The 10,809-nt window shown below is 45.1% G+C and overlaps 1 protein-coding gene across 5 annotated transcripts in view; it reads left to right on the plus strand.

Moving 5' to 3' along the window:
* The window catches only part of LOC147268841 (uncharacterized), a 51,477-nt gene that overhangs the window by 34,813 nt on the left and 5,855 nt on the right, over positions 1-10,809 (plus strand). For 3 of the 5 annotated variants that reach the window (XM_086223317.1, XM_086223291.1, XM_086223300.1), the window contains exons 22-29: positions 165-250; positions 1,338-1,368; positions 2,471-2,617; positions 4,496-4,612; positions 5,010-5,107; positions 5,240-5,332; positions 5,414-5,528; positions 6,467-8,092. In XM_086223317.1, coding sequence (XP_086079443.1) covers positions 165-250; positions 1,338-1,368; positions 2,471-2,617; positions 4,496-4,612; positions 5,010-5,107; positions 5,240-5,332; positions 5,414-5,528; positions 6,467-6,625 — 846 coding nt within the window. In that variant the 3' untranslated portion in view covers positions 6,626-8,092. Of the gene's footprint in view, positions 1-164; positions 251-1,337; positions 1,369-2,470; positions 2,618-4,495; positions 4,613-5,009; positions 5,108-5,239; positions 5,333-5,413; positions 5,529-6,466; positions 8,093-10,809 lie in introns of those variants that run through there. The other 2 variants (XR_015119147.1, XR_015119149.1) reach the window with 1 other exon arrangement.

A 10,809-nucleotide genomic window follows, 5' to 3' on the forward strand; every position in this document is an offset into this window, starting at 1 on the left:
GTTAGTTTTTCCTTTTTGCAACATATTGGTTGTGCATGGTTTTCTCATGGTGGGGTGCACTTGTGCCGGTGTCAGGGACATTTTGTGTTCAGTGATATTTTTTTAAGCTAAATTGTTTTACCTTTTGTGATTCACCACTTATTTTTGCTTTTATTTGTTTGCAGGTGATGAATGAACTCCAGCAAACAGCACAAAATACACCACCTGAGAAAGACCTCAACAGCAACCAGGGAGAAGCATCTGACCTGAGGTACATGCTGATGGGAATGAGGAAATGGAAATCAGAGTCTTGAAGGCTCAAACCCTTTGCAGCCACTGCAGGCGTCAAATTCTGCTGGAATACACTGGGTTCTTTGATGATGTGCAATGAGAGCATATTGGCAGTTCTCGCAGTCAACAATAACTTTGACCAATTGGAGCAGCTACACTGGCCATGTTAATTGAGACCATGTCTATTTTTTCCCCATTTTTGCTGTGTGTCACTGTGTATGTAATGACAGAGACTTCTAAGAACGGTGTTACGTGATTGAAACGAAGACCTTATATCAGAGACAACATGAGGCAACAGAGCAAGGTTGCATGTTGTTTTTCCCACATTGAATGGATCAATTAAATTAATGTCTGTCATTAATCCTGTAGCGAGCCGATCAGTGGAGTAGATGCAGAGCAGCTGACCCAGTCTGTGAGGAAAACGGTGGATGTAAACAGCAGAACAGAGTCTCCTGGCACACACAGCTGGCAGCTGGCTGTGTAGCGAGAGCCATTCTAGGAGGTTAGAATGAAATGCCCCGCTGAAGTTAGGGCTAGTGTTTTGGGGAAGTTAAATGCAGACACTAAAAAACCCGATCAGGCACTGTGTGTTCCTCTGGTGCCCCAGAATAGAAGTAAGTCAGGTGTAGAGGCATCCTTGTATTGTAAATCTTGCGGTGCATTTTGGCCCAGAGAATTATTTAACAATGAACTGAAATCACAGCCACTGACCCATTATTGTTTGCATTGTTTGCATCCTCAACTTAAATATTTGCAAAGTTGATTTGTTCAAATCTGGATTTACCAGCCTGCAGCCACCTTCTTTCCCTGCCACTTTTAAAACAATATGAATCCATAAATCATAGAATATTTTAAAACTACGGGTAGGACTGTGTGTTGCTTCACTGCACTCAACAAGTGGGTTTCAAATGAAGAGAAACCGTAAGAATTGTTGTTTCTCATATCACACTGTTGCTTATTGCAGGTATAATCAGTGGACATTCCTGTTGCAAATACCAAGCAGAAGAATGAGAATGCTGCATGTTTTAGACTTCATTTCTAAAGGTTCTTCTCTTCTCCATTTGTAGGCCTGAAAGAGAGGCTTCACAACCAGTCATAGTAAGTGCACAGAACTGAACATTCTTGTACTTTTTGGGAAGTGATATCAACCATAGTTAAGTCATGGAATATTATTACTAGGGATGAGCAAGTACACCATTATCTGTGTCTGAACAACCACCAAAATTGTCTTCATCTGTACTCAGAGGCGGTGGGACTTAACGTTGAAGTTTTTGTCATTTGCTGAATTGGTTTCAAGAAATTAGTGAGAGATTGTTCTGAAGTTGCTATAGTCATTATTTATCGGAAAGTATTTTTTAAAAGCCTCAGATTAAGTTTTGACCAATGTCTTTGATCAGAAGACTTACTATTTACAGTATATTTGTATATTTATGTTTGTGCACTCACATGTGTAGGACAAAAAAAAGGGGGAGTGTTATTTATTTTACATTTAGTTATAATTTTTATGAATGTTTAAATGTGGACCTGGGGATGATGTGGTGCTTACAGCTTTTTTTAATAAATGCATCTGTTTTTCTATCAATCAGCAACCCGATGTGCAATGTAGCGTAGAGAGAAAAAAGCCGAGCTTCCTTCAGCCGTGTCCCAACACCGGGTCACCTGACCTGTGGCTCTCTGCCTCTTTGTTACTGTGCAAACAGAAGCAGGTCGATGGGGGAATGAATACTAAACAATGTTCAAACAACAATGAGAGAATTGATGAAGTTGTGCCTGCAGTGACCTGTCCAGGGGGAAGGCTGCTGGGATAGGCTCCACCCCCTCCACGACCCTGAACAGGAGAAGCAGTAGAAAATGGATGGATGGTGTCTGCGTTCAGCAGGCACTGACAGGCTGGCTGCCTGTCAGAGAATGTAGTGTGACATAGACGCCCAATGGGGGGAATGCCCCCCCTCAAAAAAACACCCAAGCACAGATAACGATCCATTGTTACTCATTAGTTACTCCACTTGTCACAGCCACAATATGATGATCCTCGGCTGTAACGAGTATCCGGGCGATCTGTAATTACTGTACTGTGTTACTGTTTATTGACTTTGTTGTTGTTCCAAAACACAGATCGAAAATGAATCTGAAATGTTTTTGTTTGTGAAGTGAAACCTTTTGTTCAGTCTTTTGTCTCTTGTGTGTGTTTGTGTAACAGGAAACCGCTGCTTTGACAGGTCAGAGTGGAATGGAGGAGGCGGTGAGTCAGTTGGAAGCAGAGAGGATCCAGCTTCACAGAGACCTGCAGCGCTGCATGGATGAGATCCAACAACGAGACTACTACTTCCAGCAGCTCAACTTTAAGGTATGACGCAGCTAAGGCTGTACACAATTCCCAAATTGCACCAAGGTTTCCAATACAGATTTTGTAAAGTGCTTATACACTGCCAGTGCCTGTCTAAAGTGTACGTTCTCTTTTGAAGTATACCACAGTAGATAGAGTGTTCGTGCTGTCTTCCAATCTATACACACTCACTGAAAAACACAAACGCATGCATGCGCGCACACGCACACGCATTTTGTCCTCATCCTCGAATTGCACTGGTGTCCCCCACTGGAAATATTTAGAACTCCAGCGCAACATTTAGCTGAAGTACTTAAATCAAAAGGATATGCAACACAATAATATTTTCTATCTTGAATGTATAAATGCTTTGCTGGTACTTTACAGGTTCATGATTCATATCAATATAAGTAAAAATTAATCAGTGATGTACTGATGCATTAAGATTAAGCAACCCTGATCAGAGATAACCAGTTCACAGCTGGACAGGTAACACTAATCCCATGGGTAAGTCCCTGATACGTCTGCACTGAAGGAGAATTTTGTCAAAATAAAATGCCAACAGTGAATTGAAACACTGAATAATGTGGCTGCAAGTTCTGCAACTCTCCCTCAAAATGAATGATTACCATAAATTCTGGACTATAAGCCGTGACTTTTTTTCGATGCTTCATGCCCCGCGGCTTATACTCTGGTGCGTCTCATACGAGGATTTTACCTTCACCCTGGGGTGTGGCGGGCAGCGGCAGCGGGCAGTAATTCCCTATTGTTCCTGATGGTAGCTCCTAGTACCGTACTTAGGGAAATTCCTGGCCAAATGTTATGGTAATTTCTTTAAGTACTGTACTTGGAGCGTCCAGTCCATGCTACGGTGCAGTGTAAAAAGAGCATCACACGATATTTTCAGTCATTTGTACTCACCCTCAAGATGGAGAGCAGAAGAAGGAATGCTTATGATGCAGCTTTCAAGTTAAAGGCAATCAATCTGGCGGTGACAGATGGAAATAGAGCTGCAGCACGTAAGTTTGGCATAAACGGATCGATGGTGAGACGCTGGAGGCGGCAACATGACGAACTGACCCAATGCAAAAAGACTACAAAAGCTTTCAGAGGTCATAATAGCAGATGGCCCGGACTTGAAAACGCTCTGGAAGACTGGGTCAACACGCAGAGAACGGGCGGCCGAGGTGTTTCCGCCCTGCACCGCGGCTTATTTACCGGTGCGGCTTATACGTGTACAAAGTTGATTTTTTCCCTAAAATAAGCATCTGCGGCTTACATAACGGTGCGCTCTTTCGTCCGGAATTTACGGTAGTCCTAAATTAGATTCCAGCTCCTGGTATTTCATCTGATATACAATCCATCCATCATCCATCCATCCACCTTCTACCGCTTATCCTGTTTGGGGGGTTGGGGAGCCTATCCCAGCAGCCTTCCCCCTGGACGGGTCACCAGTCCATGGTAGGGCCAACACATAGAGACAGACAACCATTGGCTCTCCCAGCCACGCCTACGGTCAATTTAGAGTCTGGATTAACCTGGTCCCTCTTGATGTCTTTGGAGTGTGGAGGAAGCTGGAGTACCAGAGAGAACCCAGCAGGAACAGGGAGAACATGCAGACTCACACAGAAAGACCCCGTGCTGCAGCCGGGGCTCCACCCACAACCTTCTTGCTGGGGGGCCACAGTGAGGACCACTGCTCCACCAGGCTGTTCTCGATATACAATGTTGATTTGGAATCAAACTAATGAATGGGGTGGCATATTTCTGACTGTATGTCATATCCACCCCATGAGCGGCTCTATTTCTTACTTAACATATAAACCACTGAAAGGAGGAAATCGGTCCTGTTTGTTTGTCGTAAGTTGCTGGAGCTTCACGTCTTCTCGTGTTCCACAGCTGCAGCAGACGATGGAGGAGAAAGATGCAGCTGCAGCCCAGCTGAGGGCCGTGTCACAGACCCTGAGGGACACCCAGAATCGTTGCCACTGGCTGGAAAGCCAAGTCCAGGCGCAGGTAGAGGATCCTTCACATGTGCATGAGGATAATGTCATGGCTCAATTCACACTTGGAACTCAGGTGTCACCAATCTGATTTCAGTCCCTCCTGAAAGTTTCTTGAAGCACTAAAATTTAAGAATGAGTTTGATGTCAAAATGTTTGGAATCACGTTCCGGGTCGAAAACTCAGCCGTTCCCAAAGAGTATCCAGGAGTTGTTTCAAATACAGGGCAAGAACAGGAGGTCAGAGAATGACATACAGGATGCTGAGTGAACTGTGTGCATCACAAGTGGAATCTATGTCGTGAGAAAATGAAACATGCGGAACACTGGAACTGGAGGACATTTACTTGGATTATTATGATGGCTTTGAAATAAAAAAGTTACACCTGCATCTAATTTTAATATGGCTAGGGGTCCGTGAGTGCTGAGGTTGCACCAGGAGCCCCCCAGGAGAGGAGCAACAACTCCATCGTATCAGACGGTGTGGATGCCAGTCAGCTTCAGGAAAGGTGAGCAGGCTTCAGCTGTGTGACTGTGCAGTTGTTTGCACAGGTCTTAGCTGTGTGTGTGTGTGTGTGTGTGTGTGTGTGTGTGTGTGTGTGTGTGTGTGTGTGTGTGTGTGTGTGTGTGTGTGTTTCCAGGCTCTTTGAGATGGAGCTGAGTCTGGCAGATGAGCGAGCCCGGAGGGAGACAGCAGAAGAGGCTCTGCGTCTTTGTGAGGACAGAGCAAAGAGGTGAGACACACATTTAATTTTTACGTTCATGCACGTACGTACTAACAAACGTGATTCATGGGGGCTGCTGTTGTTGTCCAGTGTTGGTTCCAGTGTGTCCAGAGACAGTCAGAGGGACTTTAGTATCGAGATGGAGACAGAGGAGGAGTGGGAAGCTCTTAGTCTCAACCCCAACCAGCCTCTAATAACACAAAAGGTACGTGCCAGACCCCAACTCTGTGTTTGTGAAGTCTGGAGTGTAACAGTTCCAGCCACCACTGCCTCAGTCAGCCTGTAGTCCGACATGTAGTCAGAGTTGTCTCTTCTATCATGGTGGGGATACAAACTCTTCAGCTTATAGCAGAAATCACAGCTTTGAATTCACTGAAATGACTCTGTGTTATTTCTGAAGTCGTTAGCTAAGCAAGTGTACTTGTTATTCTACGTTGTGTTAGAGCTTTGATTTTATCTGCTATTTTTGTACGAATGTTACCATTTTGACGACAAATACAACTTCAGCTTCAACTCTCAGTCTTTTATGTATGTTCAGATAAGATGAGCGAGGCTAAGATTGTCCAAACCAAGCCACTGTATTGGGTTTGCTTTGGATTTGTGTTGGGACATCGCACCAGTTCCTGAGACAGCGGTTTCGATATCCAGCTAAAACGAACCTGCATTACTTATGATGCAGGTTCGTTAAGTGGAACACACATTCCAGTTGTCTCCCTGCAAATGTGTCTTCACCCTGTCTTTTATTTGACTGCAGCAGTCACAAAAGAGCAAAACAAAACAAAACAACACATTTGTTCTCATTGTAGTACAGGTGAAAGAGAAGAAATAGGGGTGGGTCTCTCACAAAACATGGGATGTAAGATCGCCAGTGTTGTGTCAGGTGTTCGAAGAATGGGAACATTAGTGTGCATGTAAAGGTCGTCAGAGTAGTCAGTGCTGTCCTACCAGCCATTTTGTTTTCATAGCGTTTGTATGTTTTGTCTCATTGTGTTTTATTCTAACTCAGTTGAATCTGGATATCCGGTGTGCATTCGTCTCAACTGCTCGGTACTCTGTTTTTAATCGGAGTTGTCAACTGTGGTCGTCAACGATCACATTGGGGGGTCTTGTAGCCCTGGTTCATTAACGGTGCTTGTGCTCCAGGTGAAAGGTGGGATGGTGATGTGCCAGCGATGGCTCAGAGGGAGGAGCCTCTACTTCTCCAGGCTGCTGACGAGCCGAGCGCGCTCTCGCTACTTCTTCCTGGCCTACTTGCTCACACTACATGTGCTTGTCCTCATGTGCCTCACTGGCGCCCTGTAGCAAGGTGGCGCTGGCTAAGTGGGTACGCTTAAATGTACAGCTGAGGTCTGTATTTTTCTACTTATTTCGTTCATGTGCACATCTTCAAGACTGTGTTCACACTACACCGGACGTATTCACAGTTCTCATGTCACGATTGTCCTGGACGATGCACCAGGACGTCAAGTGTAACTCCAAGCGGCTGTTTTGGCTGAAGTCACAACTTCTGCTCTGTAAATGTCGTCCATCAGATCAAGCCTTAAAGCATGACGCGCCCCATTCTTCCTCAGCGTTGTTCGAAAAGACGGCAGGTGGGCCTTTTAAACCTTCAGGCTTGTTGCTACCAGTTGTTTCAAACCACGTGAAGAGCTCTGTCACACTTGGCCCCCGGGCCTAGTTCCGTGCCAAAGCACGATGGCCCCTGCGTTGGCACGGTACGGACCATGAAATGTGAATGTGCTCTAAATTGAAGACAAGGAGAAAAAGCCCTTTCTGACACCAAGCCTTCGATGTAAACCTCATACTAAAGCCTAGCAAGGTGAAGAAAGCCATATCCACTCTTGAGTAAGTTCAGTTTGAGACCTGTCCTCCTTGTTGCATCCGCTCCTCCTTAGCTGTGCGCTTCACGTCCTCACGCTGGAACCAGCTGTTTGGCCTCAGCTCTTGCACATGATCTTAATGCTGAGTTAAAACTATGCACTGAAACTCTTTATGTGTAAAGAATCATCTCAAGTAGTCTCAGAAGCACTGGACCTCATCCCCCATCCCCTACCCAGCCGCTGCCCTCAGACTGAAAGATGTCAGTCATTGCCTTGGCACTTGGACCAAGTGCTCTCATGTGTGCTCGTTGATTGATGACTTGATTGAGTTTGACTGTTCCTCGTCTCACTCTGGCCTGGTGCAGTGTGCCGTCACAGGTACACGCTGTGTGTCTTCATGTGCATCCCTCTGTAGAACGCTGTACAGTGATTCGATTGTATTTGTGTACATATACATTTCTATCCACTCTGCTTGATCTTGGATGACTGTATATTCGATAGTGTAGAGTTAAGAGAAGATAAACCTTTATTCGTCCCTCAGCGGGGAAATTGACAACAGGTTTTACCAAATAAGGTCAATTAACGAGCCAGAAATGAGACGCCGATGAGAAGAAGAAGAAGAAGAAGGAGAAGCCCAAAGAAATGAGAGTCAAGCATTTCTTGCTGTTGAATCAATCCTGTTTACTGGTGAGTCAGTGGTTCCAGTCCTCCTGGTCTGTACATACACGCCTGATAGGTGGAGTAAATAATGAGCGCATCTATTTATGAAAAGGTGAACTACTACTGAAGCTCAGATGACATATTTTCTCGACTGCCTCTATTTTTAAGAGTTTGTGATGTTGTCTGCCTTCTGATGACGCGAGGCTTCACTTTGTGCAATAATGTGTTGTAAGCAAACTTTTCCAGCTCACCATCTCTACAGAAGTGTAATAAAACATTCATCCACTGACTGATCTTTATGCTCTGCTTTGGGATGCCTCTTGTTGCTGTGAATCAACTTTGGCTGCAACTCTGTTCCTGACTGGAGGTCAGATAATTGAGTGACGGAAATGTTTTAACGAAGCAGAAATAGGTTTTTAGAAGATGATGCCGTTTGTGTCAACTTTAACTCTGCTTTTGCACTTTCACTTCTTGTAGCAGACCGAGTTGAGCTGAGCTACATCATGTCCCTCATCTAGAGGTCAGAGTGTTGCTAACTCCAACACTCAAGTTTTTGCTGTTACATTTGTCTCAACTGACTGATGTTTGGTTCATCCTGTGGTGGTATGGAAGTGTTGGGAGTGTGTCAACATGCCATGGAGCTGAGGAATAAACCAAAGACTTGGAACATGATTTTGGTTTTGTTAAAATGGGTTTTAATCAGAATAAGGAAGAAACAATAGTTCAAGAGCTGGTATCAAAGTCAAGGTGTTGGTAATTGAACCTGTACTGACAGAGCCCAACCCTGCTCACGAGTCCAGGTTCATGTTTTGCTCATTGATTGGACATGAATTGACGTTCAAAATGTTCAAGAGATCCTCCATTACCAAGGAATATTACACTTTTTACAAAATCAGAGTTCAAACCTTGAGCGTGACTTCAGCTCCTCGCAGGTTTTAGTTTAGTGTGTTTCCCAGGGTTTACAAACATAATTTTGGTCAAAGACGCGCAAGAAAATTTCTGTTCATTCCTACAATCTAGTCTACCGCGTCACACGCTCTGCTGGCTGCTCTGCAAGCGTCAGGAGGATCGTTCCCGTGACTCCGTGTTAGTGAGAGCAGCATCCTCAGGGAGGTGCGCCCTGGGTGTTTCTAACTCAGTGTCCTCATCACTTTTGAGCCAATAACAGTGAAAGAAACCAGCCTGCTGAATCAGCAGGATTTCCTTGCTCCAACAGGTCTGAAGTGGAGACGATAGCAGTCACAGATTGGAGGTAGAGAGACCTTGGTTTTTGCCCCACAGAGGTCTGGTAGCTAATATATAATATCAATCCCAGCATGCAATGGTCCAAATCAAGACACCAACGTTACGACAGGAAAGTCCATGCCCAGTCGAAAGCACCGCCAGGCCATTCAGTCTGTCCTGTTTCTTGGTGCTCCAGAGGACGTTGTTCATGAACTTCCTCATGGAGAAACTGCGTTCTCCGGAAGCAACAATAACGGGACGGATAAGCAGGACTCCTGACGCTATGGAGGCGTTTAGGAAGTGCTCCATCCCGCCTCAGATGCACCTGAGCGCGGAGCGTGGCTCGCTTCCAGCTGACGGTCGTCTGCGCTCGTCCATTCTGCAAAAGGATCTTGCCACCACAGATTTGTTTAAACTGGCCCCGCCTGGCTCCAGCTACTGATTCAAGTTCTCATCCAGAACGTTGGCCTTGGTCGGAACTCCAACAAGCCAATCAGCGTCCTTCCATGCCTCGATGCAATTCACTCAGGGCGAGAGTCACAGCAGCAGAGCATCAGTATGGTAAAGGCCTCCTACCTGCTCTAACAACACCACGTCGTGCCTCGAGGGCCCTCCGTGGAGGGGGAGATGTCTGAGGTGTTCCAGGTTTGTGAAAAGTTTCATATAAATCAATAAAAGGCCTTTGAGAGATCTGAATTCTCCCAGCGATTTGTCCTCCCCTGAGGGAGAATGTTTGACCCTTGAAGGTCAACCAGGAACTTAGCGTCTCAGTTTGTTCCCTCGGCCACAAGCCAAAGGACTTACGTGGGATTTTGGATTGTTTCTGAAAACAAGGCTCTAGGACGAAGAAAATCTATGAGAAACACGTTTTCTTTTGCAAGGTCATCTTCACTTTAATGTTATTTTCTCGTCGTTGAAGAGTTCATTCAATCGGTAGAAGGGCAAAGCCTTGCCCCTCAGATCCATGACGTCACCAACAGCACCACCGGCTTTGTGCTCCTGCTGTTTTTTGACGGGATGACATGTCGTTGATTAAATGAAATTATTTACTCATTCCAAGATGCATGCAACACTGACAATTGCCACAGGTAAGATTTACTGCTGTGTGTCTACTGCAGAATCCCGGTGACTTTGAGAAGACGGAACTGGAAAAGGCAAAACAAGAACGCTGACTTATTTCTGAGTTGTGGTATTCTTTCATTCACCATTTTGGAGCCACAGAACTTCTGCAGTTCTGTGGAAACTCAAGTTTGAAAAAAAACCTTGATGACATTCGGGTGCTGTGATTGGTTAATGAGCTTGGACACATGACCTCCACGAGGTTGCAATAGAAGAGCTGCAGAGGATGCGCCGACACCATGGAGAGGTGAGACGTTCAGATTTCTTTCAGCTTGTAACACTTTGTGTGCCAGATCTACTATTTTGTCCACACTGAGTGTGATGGAATGGGTCAGGGGGACTGTACTTGATGTAATGTAAGATGAAACCACTAGGTGGCAATATCGACTCACGTGAGACCAGAACCAAACACTTGGGAGAACTGACCTTTGTTTTGTAACTTGGTACTCACATGTTTTTGAGAATAATTATGAATGGCAGCAAAGATGTGTGTTTACTGTGTCTTCGTGAACTTGATACTCGTTTCTCCTCTCGTCTGCTTTTGGTTTGTCGTTGATCCAGCGACAGTCGCTGATTTTCTGCCGCCATTGCTACAGTTTATCCTCATTAATATTGATGAGGAAACTCCCATCTTCTAGTCAGGATCTTGTCTTTCAACTTGGA

This window comes from Aulostomus chinensis, chromosome 2, assembly GCF_037954235.1.
Source record: "Aulostomus chinensis isolate RoL2024-O1b breed Wild chromosome 2, RoL_Achi_v1.0, whole genome shotgun sequence".
Classification (NCBI taxonomy): Eukaryota; Metazoa; Chordata; class Actinopteri; order Syngnathiformes; family Aulostomidae; genus Aulostomus; species Aulostomus chinensis.